The 21425-nt window shown below is 36.3% G+C and overlaps 1 protein-coding gene across 28 annotated transcripts in view; it reads right to left on the bottom strand.

Moving 5' to 3' along the window:
- EXOC6 (exocyst complex component 6) overlaps window positions 1–21425 on the bottom strand; it is a 364881-nt gene that overhangs the window by 147193 nt on the left and 196263 nt on the right. For all 28 annotated transcript variants that reach the window (XR_013525005.1, XR_013525006.1, XR_013525007.1 and 25 more), the window contains 3 exons: window positions 13240–13444; window positions 7953–8108; window positions 4109–4177 (listed from right to left, as the gene is read on the bottom strand). Coding sequence is in view for 25 of the 28 variants with exons in the window: in XM_054243102.2 (XP_054099077.1) it covers window positions 4109–4177; window positions 7953–8108; window positions 13240–13444 (430 nt within the window). In the remaining 3 variants the exon portion in view is untranslated. The remainder of the gene's footprint in view (window positions 1–4108; window positions 4178–7952; window positions 8109–13239; window positions 13445–21425) is intronic.

The following is a 21425-nucleotide window of genomic DNA, read 5'->3' as shown; positions in this document are numbered from 1 at the left end:
TAGACTTCATTACCATACAATTCATCCACATAACCAAAAACCACCTGTACCCCTAAAGCTACTAAAATAATTAAAAATATATAAATAAATGCACTCTTGCCAATCAATAAATCAAACAATAAAATGAGGCACAACTCCATTAATTTTATTAGATAGGATGATCATGCTTTTTCTGGGTGCTTAACAAAGGAGAATGGTGTATAGTGCTAAACATGAATAGCCAGAGTTTACTTTAAATATAAAGTAGAAAATATTAAACAACTGGACTTAGACTTATGACAGCTAAACAGCTTTACCTACTTAATCAAATCATAATACACATGAATATTAAAAACAAATTAAGATTAGTCAGTGTAACTTAAAATTTTTGGCAGTCCCAGAAATTGATGTGCAGTGGCTCAATCTTGGCTCACTGCAACCTCCACCTCCTGGGTTCAATTGACTGTCCTGCCTCAGACTCTGGAGTAGCTGGGATTATAGGCGAGTGCGACCACGCCCGGCTAATTTTTTGTATTTTTAGTAGAGACGGGGTTTTACTATGTTAGCCAACATGTACTTCGTTAATTTTAATCATTAAGAATGAAAAGCAACTTAATACCTACTGCATCACTCCAAGGGAACATCATACTGAAACCTCATGTAATATCTGTTTAACATTTGTTGAACAAGGTATAAGAATAAAGTCTTTCCCAGAGGTCATATAGAAAAATATTTTAAAAGCTGAGTGTGGTATTAAAGTCAACCAACAACTATTCAACAAATATTTATGAAGCATCAGAAGCAATGGCAAGCACAAACGACACTCTCATGGCCTCCATCCTTGTGAATGATACACATGTGGCACAGAGATAATACAAAGTAAAAGTGGCGGTTGGCATTTCACTACAGCTTATTGTGCCCATATAAAAACAGAAAAATTAAGCACTCCCAAAGCAAAAAATCATTTTTCTCTAGCAAACCCAAAACCCATAGTAGAGCATACAATTTGAAAGGCGTTATGGAGGAATCAAACTACAACATAGGCCTCTTTAACTATGGAGATAACAAATAACTTCATGTTGATTAGAAGCCAATATGATCTAGTTAAAAGAAAAAACAGAACACATGAGACTAGACTAAAGGAAGCTTAATTTCCAAAATTACTACAGACAGTAGTGTAATCTTTGATGAAATCTAGTCTCTGCTTACCTAAATGCATATAGCAACCAACATTATAAAAGATAAAATACCAAATTTGAAAAGAATCTGAGAAATTGACATTTTAACTCACATATTTGAAGAATTATTTAATCATAAAATAGACAAAGTATTATTGTTTTTACACTACAGTATGATTATAGCCTTAATAAGAGAAATTCCTTTTACGTTCAATAAAACTCAATACACTTGAAACATCTCTAATTCATTTACAAAAATGAGTTTACATTTGTATCATGCTTATTATACATCATTTTGTGCCCACTAATAAGGGCAGGGTTAGCCCTGCTTTTTAATAGTAGGCTAAAAAATAAGTTCATTAATAAAGATAATTTTATTTACTTTAGTTAACGTGATTACCATTCTTTTTCAATTATATCAATAATCCAAATCTCAAAATGCCTTAAAAGTAAGTGCTGGCTGGGTGCCGTGGCTCACACCTGTAATGCCAGCACTTTGGGAGGCTGAGGCAGGTCAATCACTTGAGGTCAGGAATTTAACATCAGCCTGAGCAACATGGTGAAATCCCGTCTCTACTAAAAATACCAAAAATTAGCTGGGCATAGTGGTGGGTACCTGTAATCCCAGTGACTCAGGAATCTGAGACAGGAGAATCACTTGAACCCGGGAGGCGGAGGTTGCAATGAGCCGAGATCATGCCAATGCACTCCAGCCTGGGCAACTAAAGCAAAACTCCATCTCAAAACAAACAAACAAAAATATTAGCTAGGCGTGGTGGCAGGTGCTTATAATCCCAGCTACTCAGCGGGGCTGAGACAGGAGAATCACTTGAACTCAGGAGGCAAGAGGTTACAGTGAACAGAGAGTGTGCCATTGCACTCCAGCCTGGGCAACAAGAGGGAAGCTCCATCACAAGGGGGGAAAAAATGAAATGACAAAGGAAATGAAATGGAACATAAGAAAATATCTATTTAGGCCAAGCATGGAGGCTCACACCTGTAATCCCCATACTTTGGGAGGCTGAGGCGGGTGGATCACAAGGTCAAGAGATTGAGACCATCCTGGCCAACATGGTTAAACTCCGTCTCTATTAAAACACACAAAAAAATTGGCTGGGCATGGTGGCACACGCCTGTAGTCCCAGCTACTCAGGAGGCTGAGGCAGGAGAATTGCTTGAACCCAGGAGGCGGAGGTGCAGTGGGATGATCATGGCTCACTACATTCCAGCCTGGTGCCTGGTGACACAGCGAGACTCTGCCTAAAAAAAAAAATCTAATGCACAAGAAGGTACTAATGGAGGAATAGAGGGACAAAAAAGATATAAGACAGATTAAAACAAATGGCAAATATCATAGCAGACATAAATCCTAGCTTATCAGTAATAACATTAAATGTAAATTAACTAAACACTCCAATTGAAAGGCAGAAATCAGCAGACTGAATTAAAAAAAATAGACTGAACTATGTGCTATCTATAGGAGACATACTTTAGATTCAAAGATATGAAGAGGTTGAAAATAAAAGGATGGGGAAAAACATGCTATGCCAACAGTGCTCAAAAAAAAATAGCTGGTCATGGTGGCACACGCCTGTAGTCCCAGCTACTTGGGAAGCTGAGGCAGGATAATAGTATGGTATAGTCGAGATCATGCCATTGCACTCCAACATGGGCCACTAGAGCAAAACTCTGTCTCAAAAAAAAAAAAAGAAAAGAAAGAAAGAAAGAAAGAAAACAAAAATTAGCTGGGCGTGGTGGCAGATGCCTGTAATCCCAGCTAGAATAATTAGTCTAGCTGAGTGGCTATACTAATTAAAGCCAAACAGACCTTAAGACAAAAAATATTATGAAGAAAAATATTTTACCTTTTTTTTTTTTTTTTTTTGGAGATGGAGTTTCGCTCTTGTTACCCAGGCTGGAGTGCAATGGCGCGATCTCGGCTCACCGCTACCTCCGCCTCCTGGGTTCAGGCAATTCTCCTGCCTCAGCCTCCCGAGTAGCTGGGATTACAGGCACGCGCCACTATGCCCAGCTAATTTTTTTGTATTTTTAGTAGAGACGGGGTTTCACCATGTTGACCAGGATCTCTTGACCTCGTGATTCACCCGCCTCGGCCTCCCAAAGTGCTGGGATTACAGGCGTGAGCCACCGCGCCCGGCCCTATTTTACCTTTTTTCAAAAAATAGGTCAATCCATCAGGAAGACCTAGCAATTATAAACATATATTCACCTGCTAGCAAGGCCTTAAAAATACATAAATTACGGCAAAACTGAAAGAAGAAATGGAAAATTCCACAGTTATAATTGAAAACTCCAATACTTTTATTTTCAGTAACAGAATAGACAGAAGACCAACATGGAAGTAAAAAACGTGACCGACACTATAAATCAACTACACCTAACAGACATCTATAGAACACACACCTAACAACAGCCAGATATACATATTTTGGTGTTTTGGAGGGGTGGTTGGGGGGATGGGTAATGAGCATTTCTGGAACTATGTAGTGGTAACGGTTGCACATCATTGTGAATATGCTAAAACTACTGAACTGTACACTCTAAAAGGGTAAGGTTTTTTGGTATGTGAATTCGATCTCAATAAACCAGTTATTTTTAAAAAGGAACATTAAATCAAAAATAAAGCAATGTAGTATGGAATACACATGTAGAAGTAACTTTTAAGAACTATGATGCAACAACAGCACAAAGGCAATAGGGAGAAATGGAAGCATATTCTTCTAAGGTTCTTAAAATATACATGAAGTGGTACCACTTGAAATTACACTATGATAAGTAAACAAAAAATATAAGTGCCTTACACACAGTGGTTATTTCATAAATAATTATTATGTGAAGATTTACAGGATTTTATCAATTTTAAGGCCTAAAACACATATATGCCTTTTTAATAATATAAAGCTATATATATAAATATAAAACATACTTACCAAAACAGAATAAATGTGCAAACATCGATAAACAGGGGAAAAATCAACAAGATCCTGAACAGTTAAGACCTGAAAATGAAACCATTTTTTAAAAATTATAGATCAAACTACCAGACCACCATTAGATAATATAAAGTTAAAGACAGACAAGAAGATTCATGAACTTTGCATTACAACATTTATTCAATTCCCCCATAGAAAGCATACAATATATATACACAAAACCTTTCTTTATTTTGTTTTGCCATTTGTTTGGTAGTTTATTCTTTGAAGTATGTTTATTATCTATCACTGTCAGCTATTTTTAATTTAAAGTAACAGGAGATAAATTGTATATTTTTGATATGTGTAAGAGATTAACCGAAAACTGCTATGGATAACTAGATACGTCAATATTTTTTCAGGTAAAAAGAATACATAGATTTTACGGTTTAGCTATAGACAAAGTTCCTCTTCTTAGGCAGCCAGGTCATATGACTAGTCATTACTGCACTGAATTAAAGACATTATCACTATTATTTTATGGACCACTAAGAAAGAAAAAAACACCATCACTTGAAACTGTAAGATGTATCCTAAATTCTGAAATGTTATGTTAAAAAAAATCTTATAACTGATGAAATGTAGTACTACAAAGTTTCTCAAACTTGAAAAATACATAAACCCTTTTAAAAGGAACACATTTGTACTCTCGTGAATCTCCAGAGTAAACTTAAATTATTTTAATATAACATTGCTTATAAGGGAAAATGATAAAAACAAAACATAGTACAGTATAGTAGTAAAACAGATCTGAGAGAACAGGGAAACCACTAAGCTCCTCTAAAAGTGCAGATCTGGGGGCAAGGCATGATGGTGATGCTCCCAGGAAAGATACACAGAACACAAAGGGGAAAATTAAAATAAGACTAGATGGTCCATCTTCAACATTCTACACTTCAAAGGAGAAGATAATACAGAGGTGTTCTGAATATTAAGAAAGAACAAAAAAGTAGATGTCAAAAATACTTGTTTAATTTCAAGGGACCAAAAACCTAACAATAATTTCAAGGAACTAATCAGGATATACTAACTAATTCCACATTAGGAAGGCATTTAACTGTTTAAGGCTGTTCGTTTGTCTGCATTCAGTACAATAGCAGACATTTACTACATATGCATATATATATACACACACACACATATATACAAACATACACATACATGCATACATATTCACACAAATATAAATACAAATATATATTATGTAATTTGTTTGAATACATATGTATGTACCACCTCATCCTCAGATATACAGCAGAAATGAACATAGTGGCTGGGTATGGTGGCTGATGCCTATAATTCCAGTACTTTAGGAGGCCAAAGCAAAAGGACCACTTGAAGCCAGAAGTTCAAGACCATCCTGGGCAACATAGCAGTTCCCCATCTCCACTAAAAATACAAAAAAATTAGCTGGATATAGTGGCATATGCCTGTCCCAAATACTTGGGAGGCCGAAGCAGGAGGATCACTTGAACCCTGGAGTTTGAGGTTACAGTAAGTTATGGTTGTGTCACTGCACTCCAGCCTGGGTGGTATGGTAAGACTCTGTATCAAAAAAAAAAAAAAAGCTAAAAAAAGAAATGTACATAGTGAACACTCAGCTGCTCGCTCATTCACAAATGCAGTCATGAGCACATAGTCATATGGTTCAACTAAAAGTTCTTACTGTATCCCAATTATGTACTTAGAAAAAGAATTTAAAATCTCATTGACAAGGCAAAACATATAAATAATTGGGAATAACTAGGTTCCAATTATAATAGCTAAATTTTGTAAAAAATGGAAAAAGACAATAAAAGGTAAGCTGAATAGAAGATTCTGTGGAGAGAATTTTATTCATTTTTTTGAAATGGGGGTCTCACTCTGTCACCCAGGCTGGTGTGCAGTAGCATGATCACGGCTCAATGCATCCTCGGCCTCCCCTGGCTGAGGTGATTCTCCCACTTCAGCCTCCCGAGTAGCTGGAAATAAAAGTGCTACACTTGGCAATTTTTTTATTTTTGTAGGAAAGGGGTTTTGCCATGTTGCCCAGGCAGGTCTTGAACTCCTGGCTCAAACAATTCACCCACCTCAGCCTCCTAAAGTGCTAAGATTACAGGCATGAGCCACGGCATCAGGCCTTGTAGAAAAAACTTTCAAAAGCAATAGGAGGCTGGGCATGGTGGCTCACACTTGTAATCTCAGCACTTTGGAAGGCTGAGTGAGAGGATAATTTGAGGCCAAGATACACTGAGAGTTTAAGTCCAGACTTGGTAACACAGTGACATCTCTGTCTCTATAAAATTTTTTTTTAATTAGCCAGGCATGGTGATGGCATGCATGCCTGTAGTCCTAGCTACTCAGGAGACTGAAGTGGGAGGATCACTTGGACCCAGGAGTTGGAGGCTGCAGTGAGCTATGACTGCATCACTGCACTCATGGGCAACAGAGTGAGCCCTAGCTATATAAAAAAAAAAAAATGAAAACAAAAAATAGAATGAGAGAATGAATTTGGATATAGAAGATGAAAAATACAAACCACAGTGCTTCAAAGGAAAAAAAAAGAGAAGATGAAAGAAAGCAAATATTTAAGAATAATATCAAAATTTCTAGACTTACGAGGACTTTTTTCTCATTGAAAGACTTAATTTTAATCATATTAGAATTATTTTTGTAGTATTCTGGCACCAATTTTTTAAAAAGGTGAACTATCCAGAATTAGGCCAAATGACAAGACATTACAAAATAAAAATTTTGCAACAGATAATTCAAATATAAGTAATCATTATAAAACCCTTTAGATTTATACTTTTACTGCAGATTCCACTACAAGAGATTTATAAATATAATCTATAACATATCCTGTTTATCTGTCAATTATCTAGACTAACATTTCAGATGACTCCATTGCCCTAATAGCTCATTACAGTCTGACTGACTTTGTCAACTTGAAATAAAAATATAGAGACAAATTTCCAAGCAAAAAAATTTGCGAATAAACAAAGAAACAGGATTACAATCCAGGACCTGCATTGACAGGGTGGTCTCTGACATGTCTGGAGAACAAAGGTTAGGGTTTTATTGTGGCGACAGATTGTTATGCAAATTGTTTTGAAAGAAAGTTCACTGGTGAGTGTCAGTAGCTAATAGAAAGGATTTGTAATCTCAGGGTTATAATTACAGTTTTGGATTGACCTTGTGAGATAACTGTTTTTTTGTTTGTTTGTTTTGTTTTTGAGACAAACTCTGTCTCCCAGGCTGGAGTGCAGTGGTACAATGTTGGCTCACTGCAACCTCCACCTCCCAAGTTAAAGCAATTCTCACATCTCAGCCTCCCCAGTAGCTGGGACTACAGGTGTCCCCCACCACAACCAGCTAATTTTTATATTTTTGGGAGAGACAGGGTTTCGCCATGTTGGCCAGGCTGGTCTTGAACTCCTGCCCCAAGTGATCTGTCCAACTCAACCTCCCAAAGTGCTGAGATTACCGATGTGAGCCACTGTGCCTGGCCTGTTTTGAAACAGACAACTGTTCACATAATAAGTGGCTAGCTGTCCTTGTAGGGCTGATGCAGTAAGCTACGGTTTCAAAAAATTTATTGTGATAGTGCCTGTTACCAGGAAAATCATGCATGACAGCCCTCCCTTCATGGCCTTTGCAGGCTCCATTTTGTCAAAGTTTGACACATGTGACTCCACTTTGACTCTGACAACTTTTACAACATAAATTCATTTTGCATATGGGAAGACTGAATCATACATGTACATTACAATCCAAAAGTAAAAAAATTATCTAAGAGTAGAAAAAGAAAGAAACACATCACCTCCTCTTCATTCTCATCCTCTTCTTTAAGTGAATGTTTCAATACAATTTCACTCTTTTCCTCTGGAATTCTATCATGTTTTATATACATATTCTTCCCAAATTTCATTTTATTTTTTTTCTGCAGAGAAACATTAAAGGTTTTCTGATGCTGTGCCTATTTTGAAGAAAGAAAAATTCAGATTATTTCAAAACTGATTATGGTCAAAATTGGTTCAAAAAATTGTTCACAATGTTTTCTTATCTTTTTAATATTTGTAGGTATAGAATCTATAGTGATGCCCCCTTTTGTATTCATGATTTTTGCCTTCTCACTTCTTTTTTGTTTTTTTTAAACAGGGTCTCACTCTGTCATCCAGGCTTGAGTACAGTGGCACCATCACAGCTCACTGCAGCCTCAACCTCCCCAGGCTCCAATGATCCTCCCACCTCAGCCTCCAGAGCAGCTGGGACTACAGGCATGTACCATCACACCCAGCTAATTTTTCTTTTTTTTGTAAAATGGGGTTTTGCCATGTTGCTCAAGCTGGCCTCAAACTCCTGGCTCAAGCAATCCTCCTTTGGGAGGCTCCAGCCTCCCAAAGTGCTGGGATTACACACACGACCCACCGCACCCAGCTTCTTTTCCTTTTTAAACAGTCTGAAAATTATGCAGAACCATAGTTGGCATACTGTGTGTTGGCAAGGGGGCTGGTTCACCCTTTGGCCATACTCCCAACTCCCTGAATTAGCCATTAACCTCACAGAAGGAACTACAGCATCAGGTTGCAAGCTTATTTTACTTCCCACTGAAAATGCTCAGTTTGTGAAGAATGCAGAAGCTGTTATCCCATAATTGACCATTGACAAAAACAACATTTCCACAGAATAAAAAGTTGAGAACACTCATACCTTCTTTTAGGCATTTTAGTAATACTTCCCTATCAGAACTTCATTACCAGAAATAGAAAAAGAAACAAACTTAATTCTGGGATTTTAATTTCCTTAAACACTGCATATCAGCGAAACATTCTCTCTGTTTTGACAGGTCAGATTGTCATTATTCTGTTCTGTTTGCAAATAGAAAGGTCATGCACTGGCTCTTTTACGTGAGTTCTCTCTAAGGCATATGTAACTGGCAGTCAGCCCTTCTCTACTCTTAAATTATCAGACCACTCAAGTTGCAGTAACCTGGCTCTTCTCTTTCCTAGACTTTGATCCTGGCTGCCCCACAGAGGCTTGTACTGCAGAAGATTATTATCACTCCTATGGATTCCCTTTCCCTCTGTGCCCAGACTAATTTTGTCAATGAATTTCTGTCCTCAGAGTATACATCATTTATTTAGAGTATTGTTTCCAAATGATGTTATGTACAAAACCAACAGTTCACACAGAAAAAACAGATGTTCCTTGAAAAAAGGGTTCTAAGCTCAAATGAATTATAAAAATATTACATACTGTATCCTCCTTCTAGGGATTTACAATTCACAAGTAAAGAAATCTGTTTAACTTGATTTAACCCAGGTTTCCAAAACTTATTTGACTATTTAGTCCCTTTGTTCCCCCTAGAGCAGTGGCCCCCAGCCTTTTTTTGCAGGTGATGGTTTCAGATGAAACTGTTCCACCTCAAACGATCAGGTATTAGATTCTCATAAGGAGCATACAACCTAGATCCCTTGCATGCACAGTCACAGTAGGGTTAACGCTCCTAGAATCCAGTGACGCTTATCTGACAGGAGGTGGAGCTCAGGCAGTAACCCTCTTTCACCAGCCACTCACCTCCTTATGTGTGGCCTGATTCCTAACAGGCCATGGACAGGACAGGTACCAGTCTGATGCCTGGGGGCTGGGAACCCTGCCCCAGGAGCAAGATTAAAGTGTGCCAGAGAACATCATATGACAAATGTTAACTTACAATATAAATTTTAGATATTTATTGCTAATTAAACATGAGACTACTCAGAAGGATTCATCTCTAATATTAGAATTTTAAAAATTCTCCCTAGACAATCTAAAACTCAGCTCTAAACAAATTTTTTAAAATAACTTTTTTGTGCCATTCATGTTAAGCATAATAGCTAGATCCCAGGAAAGCAAAAATAAACAGGGAAAAATCATTCACTTAAAAAATTCACAGTCAAGAACATTTTTTAAAAAGCAATTATAGTGTGAAAAGTATAACAGTATTCACACTGAGGATAAAGTGACCCTCTCTTGCCGGCAGTAGTATAATGGGTGATGGCCGAAGATTTCACAGACAACATAATGCTCAAGCCAGCTTTTGGGAGGAAAAGGCAGAACAGAGAAATGTGAAAGAATGGAAGACATTCTCAGTGAACAGCTAGTATATTCAAAAATCTGAAAGACAGCAGAAACTGCTAGAGCATAGAAGGGAGACAAGTACCAAGATGAGACTGAGGAACTTGGACTTAAGTAAAAGGTTACAGGGAATCCCTTAAGATGAAGTGGTGTGGTCTTATTTGCATTTTAGGACAGTTACCAACAGAAGAAGAGAATACAGATAAAGGAAAACAAATGATTCCATATAACAGTCCAGCCATGTAGAGGGGAAAATGGAATCTACAGATATTTTGAAGTAGAATTGATAGTAACTAAGTAGGACTTAGTAACAAATAACATTAACAGTATCAATACTCCTGAAAAGTTTAATGTACTCCCCAGTTTCTGGCTTGTGGAACCAGGAGACACTACTAACTGAGATAGCAAATACAAGAAAAATAGATTTAGGAAAAAGAGAATGAGTATAGTCTTAGAAATGCTGTGTTTGGGGTAGCTATAAGATATTCAAGTGAATACTTAACAAGTTCATTCATCCATAAAAGGGATATGAGATCCTGGAATTTAAGCACAGGATAAAGAGTGTACCCAAGGGAGGGAGCTGCTTTGCAAAATATGAGCTTTACACTCATGCCACTTAGAAGATTCCAGAACAAAACTGTGACTCTGCCAAACTGAGCACAGCTGACAAGAGACTTCAGGAGGCTTCTTATACTCAAAAACAAAACAAAACCCACAAGAAATTGAAAGGTAGCCTGAAGGGATACCAAGACAGAACAAAATACAACTATTCTTATCAAATCTTGAGAAGTCTAACCCTCACTATAAGGAAAACTGTCTAACTTCTCAACTCTGTGGAAGATATTTCCAAAAGAAGAAATTGTGAAGAAAAACATCCCCACAGGCCAGGCGTGGTGGCTCACACCTGTAATCCCAGCACTTTGGGAGGCTGAGGCAGGTGAATCTCAAAGTCAGGAATTCGAGACCAGCCTAGCCAATATGGTGAAATCTCATCTCTACCAAAAAATACAAAAATTAGCCGGGTGTGGTGGCATGTGCCTGTAGTCCCAGCTACCCAGGAAGCTGATACAGAAGAACTGCTTGAACCCAGGAGGCGGAGGTTGCCGTAAGCCGAGATCGTGCCCACTGCACTCCAGCCTGGGCAACAGAGTGGGACGCCATCTCAAAGAAAAATAGAATGAAAAAGAAAAAATGAAAAACATCCCCACAGAGAGATGCTAAGAAAAGGTTTCTGTATGAAATGTCTGTTTAAATTACAATAATAGGGAGTTTGATGACTTTTATGAGGAAAAAATTATAGTGGACCAAGAGAGTCTATTCTCCCCCAGAAATAAATTCTCATAAATCTTAAATCCTAGGGCTCATGATTTGAAGGACTGCCTAAGTGAAAAGAGTCCAAAACTGGTCTATAAAAGATAGGTCGAAGATAAGTTTAACACTGACGCTTTTAATTAAAATATACAATAAAATATGAACTTCAAACTACTGTTTGCCTTCTCATACTGAAAAAATTTACCAAGTGGTTGTGTTTCTAACCCCCATGGCATGCACAGATTTCCTTGGCCAGAGGTAGGAGAAAAAGTACTGAAAACATTGTAATATTGAAGGGAAGAATAGAATGGTGAAGAGTTCTCCAATGGCAAAGAGCCTCACTGACCAGAAGCAATCAGTCAGAAAGACTTAGGAGTTTCTAAAGTAGTTTGTAATACTTGGGGGGAAAAAAATCAAGCATCAGAAATCATAAGAATGTGTAATGCAAAGACAAAAAGAAGAAATGGCACTAAGCATCATTTTATTTCTATGACATTATGATTATTTTGAGTTTTAACAGCTCCTAGAAATTTTAATTATTTTTTAAGCTTATTATTAAAAATTTCCAAATAAACAGATTAATATCATGAACTCCCATCACTTATCTTCAACTAATATTTTTACATTCTTGATTAATCTATACCTTTATCTATTCACTCCATATATACCAAATTATTTTTTATAGTTTTTTAAGTAAGTTGTATATATATATATATATATATATATATATATGCTGAAATATACAGATTTTAGCTGTACACCTTTGACAAATACATTTTTATCATGGTATAAAACATTTCCATCTCCCCAGAAAGTCCCTTGGGTCCCTTTCTAGGCAATTTCTCCACCCAGAGGCAACCACTGTTCAGATTTTTTTCATCTCAGTTTTACCAGCTTTTGAATGGCATAAAAATGGAATCACACAGTTTGTGCCTTTTTGCATTCAATTTCTGTGGCTCAACATATCTCTGAGATTCATATATTTTGTTGCATTATCAGTTAATTCATTCCTTTCTATTGCTAGGTAGTATTCCATTGTATGAATATACCACAATATGTGTATCCATTCTCTTTATGATAGCCATTTGGGTTGTTTCCAGTTTGTAGCTGCAAACAAAGATGCTAAGAACATCATGAGGCCATGGTTTTTGTTTCTCGCTGATAAACACCTAGGAGTGGAACTGCTGACTTAAAAGGTAGATATATTAACTTTAACTGCTAAGGCTTTTCCCATTGTTTGTCCATTTATTATTGAACTGTAGTAGTTTTTAATTCACAGTTAATACTTTTAATTTGTTTTAAATAGAGAAGAGTTTAGAAATGCTGGGTTTTAAAGACGTTTTGCAAAAGAGACTCCCACTTACCTCTGCGGCTGCCACTGTTTAGCTAATTCTAAACCAGATTTGGCTGGTTGTAAAGAATAACATATATGGAGAAGGATGCTGAGAGTTCAGGTGGTAACTAAAGAATTTACGTTAGAGCAATTTTACTTAAATAAGGAATAACTGTGAAGCCAAAGAAAACACTAATAGAATCCTTTCTAAACAAGAACTAGAAAAGCCAAGAAAAAGGTAAAATAAAAATAAGCATTTTATGTTAAGTGAAAGAAGTAAACCTTGGCTATTTACCAGATCCTGTATTACTAAATAATATTAAATCCAAATTATTTTTCATCTCACCTGTTTCATTGCTGTTTCACCTATTTTGTCAGAATGTTTTCGAATGCTTTCCAAAAAGTCTTTGAGATCAGACATGGAGATTTCTTTAATATCCTCACGGAGTTTGGGAAGATTTTCTATCATGAGCTGACAAAACCGGTATTGACTAACCCAGGGAAAGTACACGTTCTCTAATTGTTCCATAGTTTTTAGGGCAGAATAGTACCTGTGAGAAGTTAAAATGAAAACTCCATAAAAAGTTCTGATCACAACAAGTTTACAAGTAAATCTAAATAATCATTCTTACACTAATTATTCATCAAAAAGGATCTAGTCATAGTTAAAATAAGTAAAATTAATATTTATATCTATTTGTCAAACACACAATAAAAATCACATAAGCAAGCCACAGGCTCAAATTTCATGGCATACATTAATGTAAAACTTCCCTATTTCATTTCATCTGAATCTGTAACATCAAAAGTATTATCATAGTCATCTCAGTACCTTAAATGAGTATATATAATTGTTTCAAATCTCTGAATTATAACATTTAGTGATTTGTTATATGATTTTATATTCTATCTCGCATCATAATATCCATCCACACACTATCACCACACAAAAGTACATAACACAAATATAATTCTAATTAAAATAAAATTTATTTAACTTTTTTAAAAATGTCATACTACTCTACCATTTAAGGCAATTAGAAATACTATTAAGTATCACAGAAAAAAACAAGTAAAAATCCACACAGGCAGAGTGCTTTTTCAATTCAACAAATATTTACGGAATGTAATATTTCCTGTTTTGGGCTTTGGGGGCTAGAATTTCACAGTGAGACATGCTGGGTATGCAGCAATTAGTAAAGTATAGCCTTTGACCTAGATAAATTGACAAGTATTTTCATATACATAATTTAGTTCTCTTTAGACTTCTATGAGGTACACTTGTATGGCAGATATTACAAGTAGCATCACAGATGAGAAAAGCAAAACACAGAAAAAGAGTATATAATTTGGCCAAGATACCATTAAATTGGGAGCAGGACTGAGACCATACAAAACTGTCAGTTTCCTACAATAATATTCAACAAAAATGTATTTGAGAATTAGGTAGAGGAATTTCTAAAATTAATTACATAGTATTCTATATCTTCCCATTGAATTGGATGACATTAAAAGCAGGAAAAGGCAATAACTAATGTATAAAAAAAAAAGTAAGTAGATAGAAACATGAGACATAAGTGAAAACAAAAGTAAGTTGAAAAGACCCACTGGGTGTAGTGGCTCATACCTGTAATCCCAGACTTTGGGAGGCTAAAGCAGGCGGGTCACCTGAGGTAAGGAATTCGAGACCAGCCTGGCCAACATGGTGAAACCCTGTCTCTACTAAAAATACAAAAATTAGCCAGGCATGGTGTCGTATACCTGTAATCCAGCTACTCAGGAGGCTGAGGAACAGGAATCATTTGAATCTGGGAGGTGGCAGTGCAGTGAGATTGTGCTACTGCACTCCAGCCTGAGTGACAGAGTAAGACACTGTCTCAAAAAAAAAAAAAAAAAAAAAAAAAAAAGACATTATATTCAAAAGCTATTTAATGATACCAATTAGTTTTCTGGCATATACTCTCAAAGACAGAGTATATCCTGCAAATTGTCACAAAATATTACCACTAATTCAAAAATTAGACCATCTAAATATTATCTTGGTTATTTAAATATCAGAATGCTTATAATGTAAACAAAAAGTACATTTGGTTAGAAACTAAAATATTTAGGTGATGGTATGGATGAGAGAGATGTCATTACAATAATTTTGATAATGCCTGAGATATTAAAAGCTTAAATGAAATGAAATAATGAATTATATATTTTCAGTGTAACCCATAACATTTTAGATGCAACAGATCAATCGTCAAACCGCACTATCTGATCCTGGACTAATTTCCTGATTTGATATGAACTAGGTATATTTCAAAAGTACTCTCTCTACAACAGGTATGTCTTCTGAAAATTCATGTTAATGTCTATATTTGAAATCCTAAGTGATGTAGAATAAATGAAAAGTATTACCAGTAGCTTTTGCAACATGCCATAGACACAGTCAATTTAACTTCATAGCACAACGCCATGCTGCTCTTCTCTCACCTCTCATCCTGGTCCTCCCGTGAGATATAATGAGGCATGAGACGTCATAAGACTTACCTAGCACCCACACACGCACAACCCAGAAATGTGGAGAGTTAATGTCAGTAGGTTGAACTCTTAACCAATGAGGAAAGCAAGCCAGAGATAAGTTCTCCTTTCCTCTTCCTGGAGGGAAGGTTTTGATTTGCAATAACATATACAACCTCCCAAAAAGTATTTAAATTGATCAAAAATCAAGCAGTGGCTAACTCAATAACTCACCCTCATATTTGCTCTCTCAACTTTCCTTCTGAATTAATTTTTATAAAAACTGAGGGTCAGTGTTTACATTTATTTATTCACTTTTTTACATGTGAATGTCCAGTTGTTCCAGCAGCATTTGTTAAAAGAACTACTCTTTTTCCATTGAATTTCCTCAGTTAAACTAGGATTCAGGGAACTTTCCTAGGATTACACTCCCAAAATAGCAGTAAAATAAGGTCGAGCACGGTGGCTTACGCCTGTAATCCCAGCACTTTGGGAGACCGAGGTGGGCAGATCACAAGGTCAAGAGGTAAGGAATTCGAGACCATCCTGGCCAACATGGTGAAACCCCATCTCTAGTAAAATACAAAAATTAGCTGGGTGTGGTGGCATGTGCCTGTAGTCCCAGCTACTCAGGAGGCTGAGGCAGGAGAATTGCTTGAACCCAGGAGGTAGAGGTTGCAGTGAGCCGAGATCGTGCCACTGCACTCCAACCTGATGCCTCGCGACAGAGCAAGACTGTCTCAAAAAAACCAAAAGTAGTAAAATATATTATTTTTACCTCAGATTCTGTTTCTGGGAAAATTCAGGCTAAGATATATGGAAAGTTTATCAATAGGCAGAAAGCAGAAGTCAGAGACCAGACCCTGGATCCTTTCTAAAATTTAGCTACAAATCTCCTACATTTTATCTGTTTCTAAATGCAAGCAAAAAAAAAATCACAATAGATTACCATTTCTCCTTCAGACACATATAATGCTGTTTTTACAAAATTATAACAGTAATCCATAACCACTGGAAAAATACAAACCCTAAAAAGGGAATATAAAAAGCACCTATGATCTGATGCTATCATATTGTAATTAACTCATTAGTATTTGGCCACATTTCCATCCAGTAATATATCTAGACTTCCAGTTCTGTAAGCTCATACTCTATTCAACAATATATAATGGAATTTGCCTTTTAAATTATTTTAAAACAAATTATTACCCAATCTGTAAAATATTTTATTATAATGTAATGATGTCCTTTTGGTTGAAATGTTGTCTTTAATTCTTTAAAAATAAGTGACAGTAGAGCAAATTTCCCTATATGTTAAACCTCTGACATAGGTTTAACAAGGTGTCTGTTTTTATAAATATGAGACACTTCAAAATATGTGTCATCACTAAATGGAGAATATGTGGGTACTCTAATGATTCTCTGGCCTACAAAGTACAAATCATGCCACTGTTCTCACTTCATTTGCCTTCCCTTGGGCATTTCCATTTCACCAGAGTTTGTCCTACCATAGAATTGGTTACTTCAGTCTCTTCTATTCTTTTTAAATACAATGTCCTATGTACAAAAAACTCACCAGCTACATGAGAAAGTAGTACATTTTTATTAAGTTCTAAGTGGAAAAAACTGAATCATCTCAAATGTACTGACACAAAGAGATAAAAAAAATAAAGGTATAGAGAAAGTTATACCATACTGTCACTAATCAAAAGAAAGGTAGATCACCTACATTAATTTCAGATGATACAGATTTCAGAGCAAAAAAAATTATTAGGGATAAAGACCATTACATAATGATAAAAGGGTCAATTCTCCAAGAAGACAGCAATGTGTATGTAACTAACAACAGAGCATCAAAATATAAGAAGCAAAAGTTAATAGAACTATAAAGGGAAATCGATAAATACACTATTACAAGTGCAGACCTCAGCACACCTCTAACAATAATTGACAGATCCAGCAGGCGGAAATTCAATAAAGACATAGCTGAACTGAAAAGTACTGTCAATCAACTGGATCTAATTGACACTGATACAGTACTTCAACCAACAACTACAAAACACACATTCTTCTCAAGCTCACATGGAACATCAAGACAGATCACATTCTGGGCCACAAAACATGCCTTAACAAATTTATAGGAACAGAAATTATACAAAGCTAATATTAAAGTTAACAGTGAGAAACAAGATGCTTTTCTCCCATGAGATTAAGAATAAGGCAACAATGTTCCCTCTCACCATTCCTAGTCAACATCATGCTACATGGAAGTAGTAACTAATGCAGTAAGACAAGAAAAAAAAGATATTAAGACTGGGAAAAAAGAAACAAAAGTCTTTGCAGGTAACATGAAATGTATCTATGTAAAAACTTTACACAAAAATAATTCTGAAACTAATACCAACTCTGATGAAAGTAATTAAAGAAAATCTAGGCCAGGAGCGGTGGCTCATGTCTGTAATCCAAGCACTTTGGAGGCCAAGGCGGGCAGATCACCTGAGGTCAGGAGTTCAAAATCAGCCTGACCAACATGGTGAAACCCCATCTTTAAAAAAAAAAAGAAAAGAAATAAGTAAGAAAAGAACATCTAAATAAATGGAAAGATATTCCATATTAAAGAACAGCAAGACTCAATATCATCAAGATATCAGTTCTTCCCAACTTGATCTACAGATTCAATGCATCCCAATCAAAACCCCAGCAACTTACTTTGCGAATATCAATGATCTGATTCTTAAGTTTATATAGACAAGAAAAAGACCCAGAATAGCCCCATGATAATGAAAAAGTTAAAGGATAAATTGACACTACCCAACTTCAAGGCTTAATATAAAGTTACAACATTAAAGACTGCATGGTAAAGGTGAAAGGATTGACAAGTTGGTCAATAAAATGAAACAGAAAGCACAGAAATACATAAATACAGTTAACTAAGGAAACTCAATGGAAAAAGAATAGTTCTTTTACAATGTAATATTACAATGTAATATTATTCAGTGATAAAAAAGAGATGTTATCAAGTCACAAAAGGACATAGAGGAATATTAAATGCATATTTCTAAGTGAAATAAGCCAGTCTGAACATGTTTTATATGAATGTATGTATGTGTGTGTGTGTTATATATGTGTGTGTATATATATATATATATAACACACACACACATACATACACACACACACACACAGTATTATTTCAACTGTCTGACATACTGGAAAAGATTAAAACTACAGAAACAGTACAAAGTTCAGTAATTGGCAGGGGCTCACAAGGGGGAAGAACTGGGAAAGATGGGGAGCACAGGATTTTTCAGGCAGTGAAACTATTCTATATGATACTGTAATAGATACATGATATATGTTTGCCAAAATCCATAGAACTGTAACATGGAGTGAACTCTACTGTAAAATTATAAACTTTGGTAAATGCTTATGTGTCAATATTGGTTCATGAGTTAAAACAAATGTACCATATTAATTCAAGACATTAGTAACAGAAAAATTGCTTGGGAGGAAAAGGTAAGAATATGGGAACGCTGTACTTTGTGTTTAATATTTCTATAAACCTAAAACTGCTCTAAAAATAAAATCTATTAAATAAAAAATATAAGCAAAAGATGTGAACAAACACTTCACAAAAGAAAAGATACAAACAGCGAAACAGCAAATAAAAAGGCACTTATGATACTTAAAGATTTCTAGAGAAGTCAATTCCAAAGGTTTCCTTGCCACTGACATTCAACATTCCAAATCTGTATCATCTAGATTTTCTGCATTGTGTCTAACCTATATCCTTCCTTTCTACAGTATAAATGCATGATTTTTCTAGCTCTCATTTCACTGGTAGTTAAAAAAAAATCTGTTTACTCCGATCTATAAACAGTCAGTCATCAGGAAAATGCAAATTGAAACAATGAGATACTATTTTATACTTACCAAAATGGCTCAACTAGAACAAACTAATTAAATACAATGTGTTTGCAAGGATGTGGAGCAAATGAAATTCTTCTATTAATACACTGCTAATGGGAATGTAAATGGTACAACTAAAATAATTATTTTTAAAATTATATGTTTAAAGCCTATTTTTCACATTGTATTTTAAATGGAAAAGTATTCAATGGTTTCTTAAAAAGTATAGCATTCATCTATGCTATCACTGAGCAATTCTACTCCTATATATTTACTAAACGGAAATATATGCCTACAAAAAAGACTTGTACCTTAATTTCATGGCAGTCTTATAATACCCACAATCCTGAAACAAACCCAATACTCAGCAACCAATGGATAAACAAATTCTAGCAATAAAAAGAAATCATGCAACCACAGATGAATTTTTAAAACATTATCAGGAGTGAAGAAGACTCCATTTATGTCAATTCTAAAAACAAACAAAACTAATCTACGTTGCTAAAAATCAGAAAGTGGTTATTTGTAGAGAAGAGAGGCGAAATTGGAAAGAGGCATGAGCAAACTGTGGGGGTAATGGAAGTATTCCGTGTCTTATTTTGGTGGCAGTGACTGTGAGGAAGTATAAGAAAGCTTTTGGGGTGGCAATAACATTCAACATCTTAAACTTGATGGCTGCACAGGTATGTTTATTTTAGTATAACATAAACAAAAATGCACAAGTTGTAAGTCTACGACTCCATGAATCTCTAAAAAGCAAACACAAGCACGGCGCGGAGGCTCACGCCTGTAATCCCAGCACTTTGGGAGGCCAAGACAGGTAGATCACGAGGTCAGGAGATCAAGACCATCCTGGCTAACACAGTGAAACCCCGTCTCTACCAAAAATACAAAAAATTAGCCAGTGTGGTGGCACACGCCTGTAGTCCCAGCTACTCGGGAGACTGAAGCAGGAGAATCACTTGAACCCGGGAGGTGGAGGTTGCACTGAGCCAAAATCATGCCACTACACTCCAGCCTGGGTAACAGACCGAGACAGGATGGAAGGAAGGAAGGGAGGGAGGGAGGGAGGGAGGGAGGGAGGGAAGGAAGGAAAAGAAGAAAAACCCAAGAGGCTACCTGAAAAAAAAAGGGGGAGATCAAAAAAGAGCTCCTAAAAATTAAAAATTAGCAGAAATTTTTAAAAATCAACACCACCTTTGGAAGGTAAAGATGAAATAATCTCATAGAAAAAAGAGCAAGCAAAGAGATTTAAAAATATCAAAGAAGAGATTGAAAATTAGAGAACCGGCCAGGCACAGTGACTCATGCCTGTAATCCCAGCACTCTGGGAGGCTGAGGTGGGTGGATCACAAGGTCAGGAGTTTGAGACCAGCCTGGCCAATATGGTGAAACCCTGTCTCTACTAAAAATACAAAAATTAGCCAGACATGGTGGCACATGCCTATAGTCCCAGCTACTCGGGAAGCTGAGGCAGAAAAATCACTTGAACCCAGGAGGCAGAGCTTGCAGTGAGCCAAGATCACTCCACTGCACTCCAGCCTGGGCAACAGAGCAAGACTCCATCTCAAAAAAAAAAGAGAGAGAGAGAATCAATCTAGAAGACTGAACTATTAATATCCTAGAGAAATAATCAAGAAAACAGAAGGAAAAAAATAATTCAAGAAAACCTCCTAATGTTTAAGGACATTATGAGATTAAAGGATAGTTTTCAGATTAAAAGAAGGCTCACCAAGTACCCAACACAAAGAAGATAAATAGACCCATATTAAAGCACATCATCAGGAAATTACAGACAACAGAGGACAAAGAGAAGGTTCGAAAAGAGAGAAAGGTAGGTCACAAACTAACGATTTCACACTGTGTGAGAGTGTGTGTGTGTGTGTGTCTGTATGTGTAATAAGCCCACCTAGCACATATATCTTAGTTCCTTGTTTTGTGTTTGAGACAGGGTTTTGCTCTGTCACCCAGGCTGGAGTGCAGCGGCTTCATCCCAGCTCACTGCAACTGCCTCCCTATCTCAAGAGATCCTCCCACCTCAGTTCCCACCCCCAGTAGCTGGGACCACAGGCATGCACCACCACACCCAGGTAATTTCTTTTTTTTTTTTTTCAG

Source organism: Callithrix jacchus, chromosome 12 (assembly GCF_049354715.1).
Source record: "Callithrix jacchus isolate 240 chromosome 12, calJac240_pri, whole genome shotgun sequence".
Taxonomy (NCBI): Eukaryota; Metazoa; Chordata; class Mammalia; order Primates; family Cebidae; genus Callithrix; species Callithrix jacchus.
This window is presented reverse-complemented; position numbering and strand designations above follow the sequence as displayed.